This window comes from Drosophila yakuba, chromosome 3R (assembly GCF_016746365.2).
Source record: "Drosophila yakuba strain Tai18E2 chromosome 3R, Prin_Dyak_Tai18E2_2.1, whole genome shotgun sequence".
Lineage (NCBI taxonomy): Eukaryota > Metazoa > Arthropoda > Insecta > Diptera > Drosophilidae > Drosophila > Drosophila yakuba.
In genome coordinates, this window is record NC_052530.2 from 26,913,461 (window position 1) to 26,934,804 (window position 21,344).

The 21,344-nt window shown below is 42.8% G+C and overlaps 2 protein-coding genes across 7 annotated transcripts in view; one reads left to right on the forward strand and one right to left on the reverse strand.

Moving 5' to 3' along the window:
* Window positions 1–21,344, reverse strand: part of LOC6538497 (RNA-binding protein P) — an 89,370-nt gene that overhangs the window by 12,188 nt on the left and 55,838 nt on the right. For 3 of the 6 annotated variants that reach the window (XM_039375866.2, XM_002098983.4, XM_039375865.2), the window contains one exon: window positions 16,365–16,403. The exons of 2 other annotated variants lie outside the window; for them this stretch is intronic. In XM_039375866.2, coding sequence (XP_039231800.1) covers window positions 16,365–16,403 — 39 coding nt within the window. Of the gene's footprint in view, window positions 1–10,736; window positions 11,041–16,364; window positions 16,404–21,344 lie in introns of those variants that run through there. One more of the 6 variants, XM_015193408.3, reaches the window with a different exon arrangement.
* LOC6538500 lies at window positions 2,250–9,963 on the forward strand. The gene is made up of 3 exons (XM_002098986.4): window positions 2,250–7,528; window positions 7,817–8,561; window positions 8,740–9,963. Exons 1-3 carry the CDS (start codon window positions 7,417–7,419, stop codon window positions 9,545–9,547), a joined length of 1,665 nt encoding a protein of 554 aa, XP_002099022.3. The 5' UTR covers window positions 2,250–7,416; the 3' UTR covers window positions 9,548–9,963.

A 21,344-nucleotide genomic window follows, 5' to 3' on the forward strand; every position in this document is an offset into this window, starting at 1 on the left:
CAGCAGTCGTCGTCGCCGCGATATGTAATTCGATTAGGCGCACTTAACGTTCGCCCCCCTTCTGTGGAAACCCCAACATTCCCCCTCCTCTCGCCATCAGTGCCACGCATTTTAATTGCGTCAAATAAACGGAATAAACAGCAGGGAAGGTGCTTGGTCACGAGCCATCATCCAACTTTTTATGGCCTCCCCTCGGACTGATGGCGCACACATTAAGTTAAGCACTCGGAGGTGACTTGATATACTTAGGGACTCAATAAACTGGGGAAGTCAGCCCATCGGGCACTAGCATAGTTTGTACTAGAATCGAAAGTGATATAATAAATCAGGTTTTTACATATGTGATTTATGATTAGAGAGAGGCTAACGTAAGCTTCATCTGTGAGTTAGTGAGTGTCTGTTACACCATATCATAGTATTAGCAAACATTCTACCAAATTATCCTCAGAGAAACACTAGCTAAAATCATCAATCCATTTCCCAAACGTCCTTTAACGACTCCCTGGCTCAAAGCAGCTTGTCAGGCAAAAGTAATTTCTAATCCGCAACGGCTATCCGATGACAAACTGCAATCTGAAAACCGTAGTCGTTTGATCCTTTTCCCCCGGCGGCCAAAAATTGCAATGCAATTTACCGGGATCCATTGCCAGAAATAACAATAACAATCGGGTGAAAAAACATGAGAATGCACGAAAAACAAATTGCTCGGCTTTGCTTTTTCAAAAGCCTCCCAACAATTTCCCACTCTCTCTCACCTGTCGTTTGTCCTTTGCCCTGCATTTTCCACCCGCCAACCCCCCCCTCAAGTGCATCAAATTTATGTAGACACAAAACTGCAGTTGGGTGAAAAGCGTCAGCGAGAGAGAGCGAGAGAGAGAGAGTGGTATTTTCATTGAGAAAAATGCCACAAAATGAAAATGACGGCAACTCTTTTCGAGCTAAAAGCATATGGCGCAACTTTATTGTTTTTACATTTGATTTTTCCACAACCATGGAAGCGAAGGCAGCGGCGTGTTGAGCTGGGCAAAATGAAAAGCACTTGCACACGGGCAAAGTGCAGAGGGCCACGGAAAAGAGCCGCATAAACTCGGCTCTGGGAAAAGTCTATATATCATATATGTGCGATTTACGGGGTGGGTGGCATTCGTTCATCGCTTTTCGGAGAACTGGAAGCAGCGTTGGCAGCGTTGGCAGCGACTGGAAGTAACCACCCTCGAATGTGAAGCGGCGACCCGACGTACACCGAGCGAAAATGTGCCCCCAGTCAGATGCAGTTCCACCGGCGGCATATGTATAAATTAAAAGGGATAGAGAGAGAGAGAGAGATGGGCGAGTGAAAGAGACGGCTGGCAGCAACCCCCTGAAATCGGGGGAGATATATTTCGTATTTCGTATTTCGTATTTTGCAATTGGAATGCGCGCGCAACCCTCGGAAAGCCGACGAAAATCGAAAATCGAGACGATGGTGGCCGCTACCCTGGGCTGCCTTTCAGTCAACTTTGGGTATCCGTACGTGCAATTTATCCCGGACCGATGACGGATGACGGATCACACGTACCTCGAGAAAGCGGGCCACAAACTAACCCAAATCCCCCATTGGATAGTCCCCATCTACTGCGAACTATAGAGCACCCCCGAATAATGTGTTTCAGCCAGTGAACAAACTAACTAACAAAGCAACTAACTAGGAGTTCTAAAAAGGATATTCGAATTGGGACGCTTGCCATTGATATTGTCCTGTCACAGCAGTATTGTAACACTATATTATAGCTTACTGCTGGGTCGGGGCATTAACATTGTTGAGCGTCATTAGCAACGAGAGGCGGCCAGGAAAAAAGGCGAGAAAAACGCACCAAGCTTTCTTTTCCGGCTTTGTGGAAAACACACATGCACACACCCACACACACACACATGCACGCACGCAGGAGCTCGTCCATTGCGATTGTGTGTGTATATGAGCGACCGGAAAAATCAATTTTCCATTTTTAATTCAAAGCTCACACAGCACAGGACACTCGCACACACACACACTTTCACACACGCACACAACGCACGTGCATGTATATATGAAATGTACTTATATATATGTGTATGTGTGTGTATCGGGCCAAAAAGGGATAAGCAGGATGCTGCAAATTCTGCAGGACGAGCGAGAGGGACTGCGCGTGAGAAAGGGACAGCAGCATCCAGAGAGAGAGAGAGAGAGAGTGAAGAGAGAGATTCCGCATACAGGGATAAATCGCATTTTGTGTAGACAAAAGCTGAGAAATTAATCAAAATCAGTTTAAAAAATTAAACAAAATTATAGTTATTTATCTAAGGAGTAGAGAGCTTGTTACGACTTTTAAGGACTTCCAAATATTATTTGTATAAAAGGATTTTTTGAATTGCAGGCCAAAAAAGAGGCAACGACCACTCCCTGATTTTTCGTGGGAGTTTCTGGGTGGGCTTAAGAAAGGCATTACGGGGGATGCAGAGGCGTAGCATCCGTTCTTCTTTTTTCTTTCCGCCCGGAAAATTGTTGCCAACCCGAAAAGCCGTAAAAGTTGGGAGAAATGCCCAAAAAGTTGCACCAAAAAGAAAAAAAAAAACAGCAGAGCAGCGCAGCCGAGCAGCATCTTCATCAACAACCCCTAAATATAATCCCACTGCATTATCTGGGCAAAAGGGGCCTGCATAAGGATACCAAAGCAAACAACTAAATCCACAAGGATGACAAAGAACCATGATGAATTGCGAGATTGAGGGCAGGCCATAGCAGAGCAGAGCAGAGTAGAGCAGAGCAGGGACAGCTGAAAAATGCCATTTAAATGCAGTTTCAGTTCAGAAAAGGTCCTGGGGGGCACCTGGGAATCTCTCGCTAGGGGTGGCTCTCGCTCTCTCTTTCTTTCTCTCGAGAATCTCACGTTTCTGCAGTTCGCTGGCAATGATGATGATGGCCTAGCTATATGTGATTTAATCCGCAAGTTAGGGGGTGAGATGCGAAACTTGCCGGCGTGCTATGCACATGCTGTTGCTATTTCATCATTGCCGTTCTGCTGTTTTGGGCTTATGCCCCTGTCAGCGAGGATCAAAGCAGTTTTTGGGCGTTTCTCGGCAGCTGTGTGGCTGTATGCGTGCGTATGCGTGTGTATCTGTGTCCTGTGCCCTGTGTCCTTTGCCTAAATACTTCGAAATTGGCCAAGCGTTTGTTGTGCAAATTCAATTGACAACGCTTAGCTGTGCTTGAGGTAGCCAAACTGTTTCAACATGCGAAAAGGGTTCATCTGGCCATCATCCTGTTCTGTGCATCCTTGCCGTGCCATGATTAAGGATTAAGGGTTGCTGCATTTAATATGCACCGACGGATGTGAAGTGCTTTCGTTTGAAGCGAAAATGTCACAGTTGACATGCAAGCCATATGAGTTGGAATACTTAATTCGCAGAGGATTACTCATCTACATTTCGCAGCATTTCATAGGGATTATCTACATGATGCATAATATCTTCATAATAAACATGTTTATTTGTACACAAATGATCAGTATTTTCATATAAAGTGCCCTTTATTAAGAACGACGTCATTTCACCAAAATAAACTTGTCAATGAGTTGATTTATTTTTAGTCTTAAATCTTTTCTATGTTGCCTCACAACCTATATATGTAGAGAACCCCCCATTAGCCCCTTTAAATAATTAATTGCCACAACAAAATAATAAAAAAAAAACCAGGAACAAGTCTCGTACACGAAAAAAACAATAAACGGAAGCTGGTGATAAAAAGTGCGGAAATTACGTTGACCTAAAAATAAAATTGCCAACCAAGTTTGCCGGCATTGCCACCTAGACTCACACACACACACATTTTTAAAAAAAGGGTACAAGAGAAAAAGAGAGAAAAAAGGATACAGAGAGAGAAAGAGAGAATGAGGGCAGGATACGCACTTGCACTCGTGCACCTCAAAAATGATGAAAAGGTAAACGCTGAACTCACACAAACGCACACGACATCAAAAGACCCGGCGTAAGTGGCAGTGGATTCGTCAGGGATAAGAAGGATATATGTATGTGGACAAGGGTCCTTTCGAGGCTGGCTGTGCACGTAAATGCGTGGAAGAGCTAAAGAGCTGAAGAGCCGAAGAGTTAAGGTAAGTGCTTCCCAGTAACCACCAACGACGTGTCCTCCACCCACAGCCATATGCAAATTGTCGGTGCTTTTGTGAGCTTATTAAGTGCTTGAAAGTGCATTACAAAAAAAAAAATCATACACCCACACGCAGTGGAGAGGAGGGGCTGCACGGGGGAATGGGGGTATGGGGGATCAAGGACCTGCAGCCGGAAAAATGCTTTCAAGTCAAGCCACTCGGAAATGAGAACCCGGCGACGGCTGCTCCCTTTTCTCGCTCTCTTACGCCGAATGACAGCATCGAAATGAGCGACTACATAGAGAGAAAATTCCAGTCAAATGTTGTAACTTCAACGAAAAAGAACCAAACTATTAGTAAAGTATTCCTAAAAGAACAGTCAATTTACACCATTTAGTATATGTTAAAATTATGCAAATTAGGTTGTGCCCTGAATCAAACATATCAAACACAATAGCTCCGCCCAACACACACGAGTGTGGCTTTCAAAACTTACAACTTGGGTGCAATTTGCTAATTAAAAGGTGTGACAAAAGTGGGGCCAGCGCCCACAAAAAGTCTCAAATTACCGAAAGCATCCTTCAACAAGTAAGTGACAAGGACAGTTGGCCAGGAGTCATAGACCACAACCCAGATGCTTGCTCATTTGCATACAATATCCTCTCAGGTGAAACGGCGAGTCCTTCGTGGTGGAGCAAGAGATGCGGGAGGGGGGAGAGGGGTAAAGCGCCATTGAAGACGCCACTTGAGGATGTCAGACAAGCCAGACATCGCTGGCAAGTGGCCACTTAGGCGACTGAAGGACTCTGCAGAGCCGGAAATTCCTCTTGGCTCCCTGATTCTCTCAGGGAAATTAACAAACAGGATGCTTGTACTAACAACTTGCAAATAGAAGTATTTACCGAAAGTCCGCAGAGCTGTATAGTACTTGTCCTAATTACAACTACAGCAATAATTAGCATTTCGGAGAAGAGCACTAGCTTAGATTAAAAGAAAAACATATTTAGTCCTTTCAAGAATTTATAAACAAATAATAGGATATCTAAGTAACCAACAGAAAATCAGCGTTAAAAATAAGGAATAAAGGACACCCAAAAAGCTTATAGAAAAGCTCCAAGCCTTGCGAGCTTATTTGAAGAGCTTTTTTCTGATAGGGAAGCTTACTTCCAGCAAGGATAACAAAAATCCAGTACACCTAACCAATCAAAGTTCAGATGCTTTTGAAGAAGCTTTTAGTAGAGCTTTGGTATCCGTTGTTGGATAAAAGGACACAAAATGTAAGCTTTAACAGATGCTGGGCAGAGTTGCTACATTAATTTAACATTTGCAACATTATTTTTGTTTTATATAAAACTAAATAATATTGGGGGAATTATAAATTGAAATATTGTTTACATATATCTCCAATTTCTAGCTCAGCTTTTTCGTCTCTGCCTTGTTTAATTTTAATGCAAAATATTCTAATTAAAATTTTAAGCAACGGTTATCATTTGAATTTCTGCTCCAAAACTAACAATGATGAATTTATTTATAGAAACTCAAATAGCCACTATAGTTCACTTTTTAATAAACAATTTGAAGAGGCACTTCCGTTGCTAGTCATCAAATTTGATGTCAAAAGCCTCACTCAGCCCTAACTGATGTAACAAATTCGTTTATGCCGCTCATTGTTTGCCCACAACAGCAACAAAGCCACAAAGGGCGTGTGCATGGGGAATATCTCGCTGAGTCAGCATCTTTGAGCCGACGCATCCTGCTTATGCTCGCAGGATGCACTGCGACAAGTGCCACTTGAGAAAATGCTTTTTTTTTAGCGATGGGGTACGCCCAACCGCCGGCATGAAGGGTGCACGGCACACTCGACTGGTAAATGCTGACACCAAAGAGCGGCTCAAGTATTTTGCGGGCAAATAGTCCAGAGGACGGGACACTACACCCATGGACACCCATCCGGCTCCATCCACACCCATGGACACCCATCCACATCCTTAAACAGTCTGAATATGCTCGTAATAAAAGTCACTCGAGTGACATTTTTGAGCTTGCGGCCATAAAGCAAAAGGCAAACAAAGCTCAGACTGCCGGCGTTCCTTTTCCAGTTCGCTGTTTTTAATCGATTATTGTCGCGTTATTGTTTTTTATCCCCCCGCCCATCTCGGCGATGGAAAACAAATCCTGTCTGAGTGTCGCATTGCAACAACAATGGGCATGCTGCGCAAAAAAAAATGCAAATGCAAAAGTCCCAGCACAAAAGATTGTACATTGAACTTGTGCCGTATCATCATCATCTCTTTTGGGGGCGGAAGTGATTTCACAGGACGAATTGAAATGTCCTCGCATGCTCCGTGACATCATATTCAATATACTCGCACATAATCCCGATAAGAACGGGGTCTGAGATATGGTTACCTTCGTTTATCTTTCCCTGCTCCTGGGGGTTTGTTTTTTTTATACCCAACAACACGCTGTTCTCGTTGTTTTCGTCACGTTTTGCGATCGGCGATAAACCCAATGGAAAACAGCTATGTCCTGCAGCAGGTCCTTCGTCGACGCTCCTTACTTTGCAGGCAAGAAATGCACGCGCCGGATGTCGTTAAAATGGCGACCGCCACTTCCGGTGGGCGGAATTCGCGGAAATATGTGAACTTACCTGGAAAGTAAACAAGCAGAAATGTGCAAATTTTCGATTAGTATGTTTATGCCGCAGGCTTAGGAAAATATTTTTTTTGTGGGGAAACGCAATCACGAGATTGAGATACATAGTGTCTTAAATAAGAATGAATCAGAGAATGTTTAAGCCAACGTACAATGTATTTAGTTCCATAAAATCAAAAACATTAAGAGCACGTGTTAAAACGATTTATTTTATCATCAGTCAATGGCGAAATGGACTTTTAAAGACTTTGGTTATTTACTGCCGTAATGAACGAGTATTTGTGTTATTTAACAATACTTTCTGAAATACTTTAGGCCAGTTTATTGACCTATCCCAAAAAAGATTGAACTCCCATCGCCGTGTGCTAAATGGTAAAATAACTTGGTCAGTGGCACAGATGCCTCTCTTGCACCTTCTGCCCCTTTTTTCATGTCCATTTGCTACCAGAACTTTTGTTGACCCAACAGATTAGCAGCTAATGGGAAGGCACTCTTCCAGTAATTCCCGTCAACTCAGGCATTAACAATTACCTCTCGTTAAGAGAAATTGAAGAAATTGAAGATGAGAGTGGGAAAAAGTGTGAAGTTCTGCATATTAATAAGCCGAAAAATGAAACTGGTCAAAATATGCTGCTAAATGTCTGACTTTCGTTCAGTTCGATTCAGTTCTGCATGCCAGTTGGTGGAGCAAAGATCAGATTTGGAAAATATGGCAAATGCTGGACATTTGGCAGTCGTTTTGCAGGCAGGTGACTATCATCATCTTCACGAACTGCTGGAGCATCAGTAATGTACACAGCCAGAAAATATCAGAAATTATATTGTTATGTAGTGAAAGATTATAAACATTTTTATTTGTTGCAATTAAACAGTAGAAAATGTGAAAAATGTGTCTTTAAAAAACACCCCTTTGTGTGCGACTACAACTCCTTAATAACAATGATTTCTGGTGTTTTTCTTTGTGTGCTTTACTCATTTGCGGATTAGTCTAGTTGCACAGTTTCGAGCCTAATGCACTTTCATTCCGTTGACACCAGTTTGTTTGTGGCTCGCTGCAGCAAAGCTGAAAGCGTCTGATTACAGGCCAGGTTCTGAGGACTATAATGTCGCTGCAGACAACAATCAATTGCAGCCGGAGGAGAAGCTGATGACTATGGCGATGAGTATGGCGATGGATATGGCGAAGACGAATCGAAGACCCGCAGTGCAAGTAAAAGTGGCAAATGAAGTGGAAAGTGCCCTCAGAATGGGAACAATGATGATGCGGATGAGAAATCGGGGCGGTGAGCGGTGGCAGACGAACTACTTTGACACACAAATGCCACTGCTGTCGTCTGGCCTAATGAGTCCCGGCCTGCTGCCAATATTGAATGAACAGTCGGTGCATCATGGGCAGTCTGGACAGCAGGAGCCGTCAAAGAGGCATTACTTGGCCCACGGGCCCAGTTCGGTTGAACAGCAATTACTCCGCCTGCAGCCGGACTACAAATTGCTGTACAGCGCCGAGCACCACACCTATTTCCATCTACACACCCAGATCCCGCAGGACAATGCCAGTCGCCAGACAGGAGCATCGAAACATAGGACATCGGAGAAGGCATCGCCAAATCGCAGGCTATTCCAGCAGGTTGTGGGCAACACGCTGACCGCCGCCTTTGGCCTGAATGTGATGAACAAGGGCCAGGACCAGGAGCAGAGCCAGCAGTTCACCAGCGAACCGGTGCAGCTCTACGATGCCGCCTCGTTGCGTCGGTCTCGCTTCAGTCCCTTCAATCCCACCAGGTGAGTGCAGCCGGTTAAAAGCTACCCGACCATTATCTACCAGTTTGGAGTGCCATATCGATGGCCATTTTTGGTTTTCGAAAGCCCTACGGCAAATGGAAGCTAGTCGTACTTCTTTAAAATCTATTTGGGTTGTAGTCAAGAATTTGATTAAAACTCCTAATCTTATATCTTTCAGAATCCTCATTCACGGCTGGCTGGGCAATGAGAATGCCAACATGTACAACGAACTGTTGCCAGCTTATTTTGGGCTCAGAAATGGCAACTACAACATCTTCACCGTGGACTGGGGACGTGGTGCCATAGCGGACTATATAACGGCCAGTTATAGGGTCAAGCCGGTGGGTCAGATTGTGGCCAAGTTCGTGGACTTTCTGCATCAGGAGGCGGGTATGCGTTTCGAGGATCTCCAGCTCATCGGATTCAGCATGGGTGCACATGTGGCTGGACTAGCTGGAAAGCATGTGCAGACCGGTCGCCTACGGATGATCCGAGCTTTGGATCCGGCACTGCCCTTCTTCCGGTATGCCAAGCCAAAGGAGCGACTGACCCCGGAGGATGCCGACTATGTGGAGGTGCTGCACACCAGTGTGGGCAGCTATGGATTTGATCGACCTGTGGGTCATGTGGATTTCTATGCCAACTGGGGCAGCCAGCAGCCAGGTTGCTTTTGGCATGAATGCAGCCATTGGAGGGCATTTATGCTGTTTGCCGAGAGTCTCGCTGGGGATCAGGAGACGGGCTTCTTATCCCAGGGCTGTCCAGCTGCTGAATGGCAGCAGTTGACCCGATTCCAACGCTGCCCAAAGGACACCGGAGTCCTGCAGACCATGGGCGGGGATTTGGCCAATGTGACGGCGGAGTTCTTGGCCCAAAGACAGGGTGTCTATTATTTTCAAACAAACGACCAGCCACCCTATGTTTTAGCACAAAATGCCAGCACACATATGGAAAAAATAAATAGCGAAATGGCTGAGAGAACGTAATGAGCAAAATGCAAGTGCAGTTCGCGTTTTTATTTCTAATTAGTAAGTGCATGTGTACTATATATGTGTATTTGTGCTGTCCCATTTCTAAAAGCCGGCTGGCAAAATTAAAAAATGCTGCCATGTGTAAAATGCTTTTCATGCCAGTCGCAGGCAGTAAAAATAGCAAAAAAAAAAGGGAGTAAAATTTATGAAAACATCCGTGCCGGAAAAGGGAGGAATAACACAAAAACTAAGCGTAGTTCAGTCTGGAAAATCAACTAGAAATATGCGCGCCCTACGAAAAATTCGAATCGAAAATGCTGTCTGACAGACAGCTTGGAAAATTAAAAAATTTCATTCAAAAACTTAAGCTTGTTAGGTCTAATCTTGTAAAAAAAAATTAAGAGAAAATATAACAAAGGTACTATGTTGAATTTGACTAGCATTTCTTACACTAATGAAGCAGTATCTCAGCTGAGTTGGAAGTGATAAGTAAACAAGCCGCATACAAAAGTTGCCCAATAGCCCCGAGCAAAACAAAGAACAACTTCTCGTAAGTGCCATTAATGTTTCAGCCTGCATGCTGGCATTATAAATACAAAAAACTTGGCTTAGCTGGCAAGTCAAGGTTTTAAATGGCCAAGGTAACACACTCCGCCAAAAGATATAGCACACTTTTGGGGCCTTGAGACCTTGGTTCTGGCCAAATTGTCGCACGGCTGCCGCTAATGTGATTTTTACGCATCATTTGAGTGAACAGCAGGCCATTGGCCAAAGGGCACAGGAACGTTGAAAACTTGGCAGCTGCGGATGGATGCCATAGGAAATTACGAGTATAAATATTGGCAAAAGCAACACAAATATTGCGCACAACATTCCCTGGAGTTGATAAGAGGAATGGGAATGGCAAGGGTATTTTTTGCTCAACATTTTTGTAATTTGTCAAGTGTATTTGAATTTATTCAACCAGAGGTTGCATATAAAATGTACTTGTTGAAATTTCACCAAACTTCACAGACTAAGAAAAGGCTATGAAAATATTTAAATAATTTGTATAAGCCTTGCACAAGTTTACGAATTGAAATGTATGTGAAAACTTTGATGAATTTTCCAGCAGATTTCTTTCTTAACCGCATTGTAGTTGATAGGTAAAAGACGTAAACATATTTTCAAATTATTCATCTGTACTAATTCAATACGTTCTTACCACAGAAAAGGCTCTAAATAATTCATTTTCAGCTGACTTGGATTACTTTTAACTTAGTTAACAATCTTTGCACTGAACTTAATATTTTCCCTTCCACTGACTGCCCAAACCGAATTTGCAATCATTCGTTTAAACTTGATCTCTTTTCCAGCAGCAGCACTAATAATTAAATTAGCTTGAGCGTAGCCAAGATATTCACTTTGTGACTGAAGAATTCAACTTTTTTTCCTTGGTTAACTGCTCTGATTATTTCCTTCGGGGCAGTCCAAAAGAATCGAGTGCAAAAACGAATCGAATAAAACGAATAAAACCCGCCGACTGTTGCCAGTTGTGCACTGCAAAGCAAACTGAAAATGTTCTCAGCCAAATGGAAAAACTACAAAAAAAAAGCAGGCAAAAAAGATGGCTAATTTGTGTCGCGTCTTCCAGCGAAGGGTTGTCAAGCGGGGAGGGGGCGGTGCTTGGAAGTGGGTGATTGGCGGTGGAGGTGGTTGGAGGTTTAGTCGGAGGTGGAAGTGGAGGTTACTCTGGGAAGCCTATGAAATGTGGCCCGCACTTGAGCCAAAGAGTTGACGCACAAACTGCAGCAACACTGAGCTGAAAACCCGAACGGAAAACTGAGCTGAGCTCTCAGACAATGCATTTCTAATTCCCGCTAAAGGGTGGCAAATCGACAGGAGATGGGGCTGGCAGCCACGCCCACCAGTGCACTGAAAACAAAACTATAATTGTAAGAATGCTATATGAATGCTACATGAATTTAGTATGAATGAGAGCGAAAGAATATAACCTGTTGCAACATGATCTTCGTTATCAAATAATAAAAATAAATATTTAAAAGTTTTATTTTATTGCCAAATGATTGGAGAGATTTCAATTTGAATGGTAAAATGTTTTCGCTGTAGTAAGAGTTTAGTGCTTGTTCCTTTTTGGCACTGGCAGCACATCAAACCGAACTGAGTGCAGGTCCCCAAGAAGCCGTCATAAAGTGTCGCGTTCCGTGCTTCCGTTCCGTTCCGCTTGCCTCCTTCCGATCACCACTTCCACTTCCACTTCCAACCACCCACTTTGAACCACCCACCCACTGTCCCACCTGCCAGCCAGAGTCCACCCTTTAACCCGCCTTGGCTTCCGGCGCACGCACCCAAACGGAGGGATAAGTTTGCCAGCTGTTTGTCTGTGGCAGAAAGCGCATATTACTTTGGCCGCAGGCAGCACTGCTCACGGTAATAAGCAGGCGGATTAGCCGGGCTATTCAACTGCTCATCTCTGCGGGGAAAAACCGGGAGCACTCTCGCATCCTGGGCATCTGTCGTGCATTGGCAGCTTAGTACACACAAAAGCCATCGTTGGAGCACTTGGGAAATCTCAAGTCTAGGCCTGTAATACGTCTGAGCCCAGTAATGCCCACCCAGCGCCTCAAACTAAACTATTTATTTGACTTCTACTGCTTGTCATTGTGCTCAAGCTTAAACCTTAGCAACCTCATATGCATAGCATTTTAAGTTGTAAACCATTTTCACTATTGTTTTTAGCACAAAGAATTAACCTGGCAAAAAAACAGCATTTGCTTTGTAACTCGCAAGTGAAAAAAACTGCATGTGAAACTAGGGGGAAATGTCCGGTTGAATGGGGCGCAACCAATGTTTGACAAGATTGTGGCAAAAACAAAAAAAAAGAGGGGGAAAAAGCCCGCTTCCATGTGGGTGTGAAAAGATGCCCGACAACAGCAACAGCAGGAGGCCTTGAGAGGTGGAAAATTGTGGGTGCGAGTGGGTGGGTGGAGCTCCGTTGTCAACACACACAGTTGGAGGTCCTCTCGGCCAGGTGACCAACGGAACGTTTATTTAATTGAAAGGTCAGTCGGTGGGATACAGTTGCCTAAACCATTTAGGGGAGGAGAACGAACAAAAGGTTGATTAAGGGCAAAATGAAGAGCACAATGGGATGGTGGGATGGGATTAGTTGCTAGAAAGGATTTCAATGGCTGTGGAAATAGCTGAGCGCACTCAATTCAATCGCTCGAAATATGGCCAGCAAGAAGATTACATAAGTGGAAATGCTGTAAGCCAGCTAATGAAAAGAAAATAGTTTCAAGCCAAGCATATTCAGTATTCACTTAAAATAGTTGCACTTGAAAAGTGGGTCAACTTATTACATGTAAGAGAAAAATTCCCAAAAAGCGGGTCGCCTCATAAATCTAAAAGCTAAGCTGAAAACAAGCCCAAACCACTTGCAGCTAACTATCAAATCAAACTAGCTGGTAACAATTACATCACTTTGCAGACAATTACGAGGGGAACAAGGACTTTTGAATTTTCGTGGGGGGAGGCAGGACGCTGTACTTATGGCCAAAACTCACTCAAACAATTAGCTCAAAAGGTGAGGTTGAGGTCGATGGGTGGGTGTGACTCACAACGCGGGGCGTCGTCAACTGAAGCCCTATGAAAAAGTTTCAGTTTTTGCGCAAACAAATTGGATTATTCGATTACGTGTTTGTACAAGCGCAGTGGAATAGCGTTCGCGGGGGTTGTCGACGGGGGGTTGAGGTGAGGAAAACCAGGTGAGTTTCAGGTGGAAGTGGGGTGTGAGGGTTGGCTACAAGGTGGACTGAGGTTGGATTGTAAAGCGGCCAAGGGAACAAGTTTTTAAGGGCACCTCTGGGGTTCGGTTTCTTTCATTGTACGTAGGGGTTGCAGCGCTCTTGTTTGATTTTGATTTATTTGGTATTTGTTTGCCAATTGGCAAATGTTTGCCAATCTATAGAAAGCAGAAATGTAATGTATTATGGATGGACTTTATCTTTGCTAGACGGGTAATCGGAATTTCAAATTCGATTTCAAAACATTGTAACACATTTTAAAGGTTTTCAAAGCGATATGCTAATCATTTTTTTAGCTGATAAAAGATTAAGTTATTTAAACATTTTACTCGACAAAACTATCAGTTGTAACTTTCAGAACCCAAAACAGATATCACTTTTTCCATACGACTTTAGGCCACTGCATTGTTGGCCCACAAGGGTGGCTAAAAATAAAGTCTAACCAACTGAGCGGCGCCCAAATTGAAAGTCAATATAGTGAACAGTTGGCAAACACCTCGTGCTGCCAGCAACTGAAATTTATTGTTACAAACTGGCTTAATAGCTGGCCAACTGGTGGAAGAAGGGGCTTTTCAAATTCTGCCCAACTCTTTTCTAAGCTTTTATATTGAACGTGGTGTACCTGGATTGAATTGAGTGTGTGTGGGATGTGCGGGGCACTTTGATTGCTTGCTTTTAAAATGAATTTTATATACTCGTATAGTGGTCTTGGCCAGGTGTTTGACACTTGTGCCATATGTGTGTGGATGGTGCTCTTATTTATTTTGCTTTTAATTTCTTGTTCGCCATTGAGCGGCCCGCAGCTGTCGGTGTTCACCAGTCAGATGGTGCGTATGAGTGATTTTTAATTTAAATTTAAATCAAACATAAGGCAAAAGGCCAGCACGCAAGTGTACCGCACATCCTTGCTGGAATGAAACTCAAGGCAGGCAGCCCGCAGCTAAGAAGAACTCCAAAATCAACAAACTAGTGGGAAAATGGCGCAAAATGGGCGTCCGAGCAAAGTGTGAATGTTGAGGCACCAAAGTTTGGGGCACTGGGTGGCTGAGAAAAACAACATGAACAACATGTGCGAGTTATGTACAATCGATAAACTCGAGCGGAGCGTATTTTGCTGACGGCTGACAATTAACCCCTTACGTGCCAATTGGTAGCTAAATAAATTAACCCCCCCACACACACACACTCACACGCATACAAACACTGACGCATCGTTGCCAACAACGAAGTCAGCAAAAATCTTGGCATTTTAATTGGCCCTGCCGACGCCTTGAAGTTGGCCATAAAAAAGTTTACTCACAGCCAACTTCAAAGGCTTTAACGGGAGCATAACCTTAATGCAAAGCGCCTTGAAAGTTGGCTAAACTTGAATGGCTATGCAGAAGTAAGGTAATTAAATTAGGCCCTTTGTTTACATTTGCCACAGCACCCTTCTCATGTTTTTTGCCCGTAAACTAATGAAAATTTATCAAGCATACGCCATGTGTGACACGGGCAAAGGTCAGAAAACTTTGAAGGCACTTCAATTTAAATACTAATGGTTATTGCAGAAAATGTGTTGGTAATATAAATGCCATTTTTTTTAAAGAGGAATATAAAACTATACCGACACTCAGCAAGAGGATTGCTTACCGCACAGAAAACTTCTGATATCCCAATAAAAATGTATAAATCGCCGCAGAAAAACCCACACAAGAGTCGGAAAAGTTACTTTACTTACCATTAAGCTTGACAGTCAATTCCGGGCACTCTTACACTCACATGTGCACGGTCCTTTTCCATTTGTATTAAGCAAAGATCCTGGCTAGCAAACCCAGTGAATTTTCCGCCCATCGCCTGACACAATACGGATTGAACGATTCTACATTATAATTCATGGAACGAGCAGCGCGATTTTTGGCATTCCTTAACAGAGCTACACAATTCCCCGGAAAGTAAAGTAAAGTGAAGTAAAAAATGGAGGGAATGTAGGGAGATGGAGGGAACCCCCATCACTTTTAACAATGACATTCGGTGACCCCACAACGGCCCCACCCATTTCCCCCTCTGAGGGCAAACATTGTGCAAAATGTGCATATGCCAGAGGGCTGCTGTGAGTTTTCCTGAGCTCCACAAACTTTCCCCACCGCAATTTTTGTCGTTTGTTGGCATTTTACTTCCCCAGTCTCACTCACTGGCTTTCTCTGTCACTTTTTTATTTACTCTGATTTTTATACATGAGTTTGTATTTCATTTCATGTCATACGCACACTACGGTAACGAACAAAGCACTTGGGAAAAAAATTAAGCAATTTAAAGCGGCAACGCTTTTTCTCGATTGCTTGCACAAAAACATATGCGCGATGTAAGCAAATAAACCCATCGATTTACACTAATTGTTTGATTGTTTTCACCATGAAATGGTAGTTTAATTGCTTGCCTTTTAAATCCGTGAAATATTTTAAATGCTCAATGCATTAATAAGTCTCTTTTTCAGCTGATAATGCAGTCAGTTTAAAAATTGGTAGCAAATCTATCTTTCCAGCTGATAATTTATTTGGAATTCATTGAAGCGACACATTTAAGCATTAGAAATGTAATGGCCACTCGAGTTTTAAACAAAGTTGAGCTCAACTTCAATGCTTCCACTTTCCCCGGGGAGTTGGGCCAAACTTTTGTTTCGGTTTTTATTTTGTATGCCAATTATAAAGGCCGCACGAGCTGCCAAAGGCGAGAGCCAAGTTAAAGCGGGTTTTTTGGATTTTGGAAGCCACTTCACTCCACGCCACTCGGCAAAAGTTTGATTAAATTTGTATTTGAATTTTTGCTCCTGAAGTTTGCTTTTAAAGTTTCGCGCCCACAGCCCACATAATGAATCGATAATGAATTTAATCCGTGTGGGCAAAAGGATACATTATGGCAGCGAGTCAATCACAATGTAAGGATAATACGGTCAGGGCTTAAAGTCCTCTGTGTGGCGCTCCCTTTACTTGCTACTATTATTAAATAATATATGGGCATAATTAAGCGTAAGTCCCACGGCTTACCCGGCATATAGAGAAGTGGCGTTCATCTCCGATACTGACCTGCAAAAGACAGAGAGCAGAGCGGAAAAGAAAACTTGATTATAGTACGGTCAATTATGAGTTTTCAGTTCATCTAGGGTCTAGAGTACGGGTAAAAGCTAAAGATAATGACGAAAAACAGCAACACGAGCAACAACTTCAACTACGTTTAACTAGGAAATTAAGTTGTCTGTTTATCTATTTTTTTTTGTTGTTTTTGTTTTTTTCTTTGCGAGTGAAAGGGAGTCCTGCATCAACAGCTTACGGGCTAAAGTCAATTTTTGCTGTAAATTGCATTTCCCTTCGAGGGTTAGACGATATCCCCGGCGATGTCAAAGAGACAAGAGTGAGTGGAAAATCTGCACAGCTGATAGGTAAAGCGCAGCAACAAAAGTGCGAAGCAAAAAGGACGAGTATAAAATGTAAAAGCGCAAGTTTAAGTTTTTCCATTTCAGCGACGGATAAAAGTTGATCAACATCAAGGGTCAGACGGCTGCCTGCCTGGTGTCCATCAAAAACTCGTAGCGATAGCTACATAAAACCATATGAAATGCCAAGTTGAAGTTGTAGTTTTCACGGAAATATATCAATCAGTCAAGTCCACAAATGGGGGCAATTCATCAACAGGATATGAATCCAATAATAAACATTACTTTGCTCAAATATTTATAAAGAGAAACTTTATCAAACTAGCAAATGAATAATCACAACTTTCAATTGTGTCACTGCGGATTAGCTTTGTGATAAGTACTTACTAATTAGATAAAGTTATTACTTATATTTTTTTTATTAGGCGCCATCTTACTTCTCAATTGAAACTTTATACTTAAAACTTGGCCAAAAGTGACAGTCTACGGCAAGATTTCCACAACTAAGAGGTCATACTTTTTCCAGCACAAACTTCTATGGGGCTGTGAAATTGTGTTTCAGATAATCTCTGTACTCTGTCGTTTCTTTCCTTTTCTACAAATCAATATCGCACTTTGACACAAGTTTCATTAGAGAACATATTGAGCCTGGGAAAGCAGAAGTTACCCTTCGGCCCAACGAGATGAACAAGAAGCTGAGCTGGCCAAGTGACGAGATGCACGTGCCAAAAGTCTCAAGTTTAGCTGTTGCTGTGGCTACTCACAAAAAATTCGCCCAAGGCGCTTGCAGGGAAAAAGGAAAACGGCAAGGTGGTATGTGGAAAATTGAGGAAAAGCCGAGTGGGATGAGCAAAAAGATGACGACAGCTTGGGCTTGTCATGGTAAACGCGATGTGAGCGTTTGCTTGGCCTTTGGCAAAGTTTCTTATTGCATGCATGTGGTGCTGAAAAAACGGGGGAAATGGGAAAAACTGGGTGGCGGCGAAAAATAGTGTTGCATATTTATGTGCACACCGACCAACGGACCGTTTGAAGGCTTTTGTAATTAAAAAAAGCAAAATCTTCACCCCAACCGAGCACCTGGCCTTCTACAGTGGAACTGCAGTAGGCGGAACTTCAAACCTTCAATCATTTTATTAAAGTGCATTTATTAGATCACAGCTAGATGTTAAATATAGTACTTTTTAATTGTTATTGAATCATGATAGATTTTTGAGTAACTTAAACTAAAAACTTATATTCATTTTAGTTTCTTTAACTCATTCTAAAGACTTAGCTGGACTCTACTGTAAATCTTTCGCCTTTTATGTGGATGAGTTTCCAGTTTGCAGTGGCGCTGGAAGGGGGCGGTGGGCGTGGACTGAAGGATGGAAGAGTCGCAACGCTTAAGGATACTTGTGCAAGATTTATGATGTGTTAGTTTTTTTCGAGTGGAGTTCCTCGCCCAACATGCATATGCATATGCTCAAGCATGCAATTTCTGTTTTCCACTGTTTCACCCTCGGTTTTTTTTGCCCCTCATTTCTCCCACGCTTTCCTCGCATTTGGCAAATGGCGCTCAATTTTTTAATGAGCGCGCCGGAAATGTGGAAAATGTCTGCGTGCCTGTGTTGGTAAGTATGTGTGTGTGGGTGTGTGTGTGTTCGGGTGTGAGCGTATGGGTGTCACTTTGATTTATGAACATCGGCCTGGCATCTGACAGATTTTGTCATTTTCAGCTGTCGCTCTTTGTGGTGGAAAGTGCGCTTTTAGCGGGACGCAAAAGAAAATTATTTTTAATGGTCACATGAAGGCGTTGGAGTGTCCTCCAACTCGTCCTCCCATTTTGGATATTGATACGTAAGCCCTTCGCCGCAGCACTTAAACAGTATTTACGCACATGCGTCCATTAATCAAACAATTTATCAAAACATGTCATTTGACGCCGCGCAGAGGAGTGTAATAATGTGCGAATACTTCTACTATTATCGCTCAACCTAACCGGAAGGATGCGACTTGTGGGCTCAGATTGCTGTCAGTCATGATGGCGACAAGGATCGTTTATTGTCATACTCCCCGGGGCCAATTATCTGCAGTCAGGGAAATATAAATAATCACGTACATAGCAAAAAAAATGTACCCTGTAATTATTTAAATTGAAAAAAATGTAACAATACATAGGAAGCATTTTAAATGTGCGAGCAAAAACATTTTAAGCAGATATCATTAATCAAAAAATATGTAGCCACTTAAAGCCTTAAAGTATCTGAGCCATATATGCATATATAAGTATCTACACAACCGATGGGACTTGAGGGCCAAACAGGATTCACCAAGTCGGAAGGAGGTTAATAACAAGGCGTTCCACACACACACTCACACACGCAGGATGGGAAATGTGGAGAGATCTTTAGTGGGGCCACTCTTGTGTGCTCTGTGCTCTCACTTACAGCAGGATAATGCAAAGTTTGTGATAATGTTTGAACAAAAAAGAGCACGCAAACAAGTCGAACGAGGGACTAGTCGCATAAAAGGATATGGCAGTGTAAGCAGGCATTTAACCTCTCACAAGTCGAGCCATCCATCAAAAGATTGGCTTTCACTCCATTGATAGTGCGGCAAATATTTAAAGTGCACGTAAGTGTGTCAATTAGCTTAAGGGGAAATGGATCAAATGACGCACAAGCTACGAGTATAATATCGCTTGTGTCAACTTGGAATACATCAAAAATTGTGACACATTTTTCATTTCAATTTACAACCGCCAAAGATACATTTAATTTAACTTTAAATGGGGGAAAGCTCAACTGTGTTTACTTGTCTTCACCCACGCATTTGTATGACATCTTCTACTTTTGGCTTCATTTTCATAAGAGTATTTGTGGAATGTTGCCAGTCTCTGCTCGTTTCCCGCTTTCCTGGCTGCCTTTTAGTAAACCTTTTCCCGTCAGCGCCGCCGGATGGTGTTTCGCATTTTCCTATTTTCCATCTCTCAGCATCCGTTTTGCATAGTGGGGGAAATTTAAAGCGCACTCCTTGTGGGGCTGCTCAAGAGTTTTCCTACATTTTGGCAATTCTTGTAGCGCATTTGGCATGGTCGAGTGGGTGTGCGTGCTCCTTACTTACTTACTTATGCATGTGTGTCAAAGCCATGCAAAATAAAAATGTGTAAAAAGTTGCGATGGCATACTTTTGCGATCGCACTCAGACACACTCCTTTTAAATCAGGATTCATTCGTTTTTACGGTCTCTCAGGTTCTTTTTTTCCATGTGCTCCCTACTTCTTGTGCCAGCACGCCTTCTTCACCTAATTGAATTTTTATGACCCAGGCGACAAGCCGAGGAACCAAGAAGCCGAGGAACAATGAGGTAAGGAAACGCCGGAAGAAAGTATGAACAATAAACCAAACAGCCATAAAATAACCATAAATCCACAATTTTGAACGCGTCTAGGCCGCGTAGCACAATGTTTTTTTATTAGCTGCCATAATCGAAGTTCGGTGTTCGAGGCTTAAAGTTATCCATGTGTCGGCTTACTGCGACCAAACATGCGACATTTTCGATCCGCCATTGCCACACAAATTGCAACTGCAATTGCAATTCGAGATTTCGATAGTTGCACACAGGAAGAAATGCCAGTATATCATGGATGAATATTTTATATTCCCAAAATAAAAATGGTTAAAATAATGCAAATCGGATATGAAGTCTGTAACGAAATATATTCCTTTCGAAGAAATTTTTATCTATGCAAGTATTACACGATTTTTCCATGTTTGCCTTAACTGGTTCTCTAGCGATTTGTTTTTCAGAACCAGAACTTTAACCGTCTAGCCCGAAAAAGGCATTTCCGGGCAATAAGAGAGCGGCGCGTTGCAATTTCCATGGCACAGCACTGCAGTGCAATGAACCGGAGACCCGGAGACAACAGTACGGCCAACTTTTTGAACATGGCGTGATTTGCGCCTAAAAGTATGCACCAAACTGCAAGAACAAAGCAGTCCGATAAGCAGGAAGCCCAGACAGTCGGAGAGGATTGGAGGTGAAATGCTGCAAGGATAACGGGCAGGGGGCAGGACACCGGGACAGATGCCCAACTGACAGCCGTCGGAAAGAAGGGCTTTGTTTTGTCCAAAAATGCCCAACGAAATGTCTGGTTTATGTTTCAGATTGTTGCAATTCATTGTGCAGAAACAGCATGATGAATAGGCACAGCTGCAAACAAGCTATAGCTTTTAGCATTTATAAAACTCAACTAAAATGATTTTATAGCAGTATAATTATTTAAGATTTTCTGTTTTCTAAACTGCACTTGCTAGCATATCTAGCATAGTATCCTTTTAACTATTCCTTTAATTCCTCGCAGTTTCTGTTTTTTTTTTCCAGCAACCTTCTTAATTTATGCTGCACCCCAACGCAGAGTTTCCGGTTTTGGTAAAAAATTTATTTTCATTTCTCTCAAAGTGGGAAAAATTTATCACGTTGGGTTTTTTGTTGCCTGTTGTTGCTTAATGTTCAAGTGGCGGCTATCTCTTTCGCGCCAGCTTCCTGTCCCTCTTCCTCTCTGCGAAACATTTGCGAGTGTGTGCGTGTGCGAATATGTATGTGCATATTT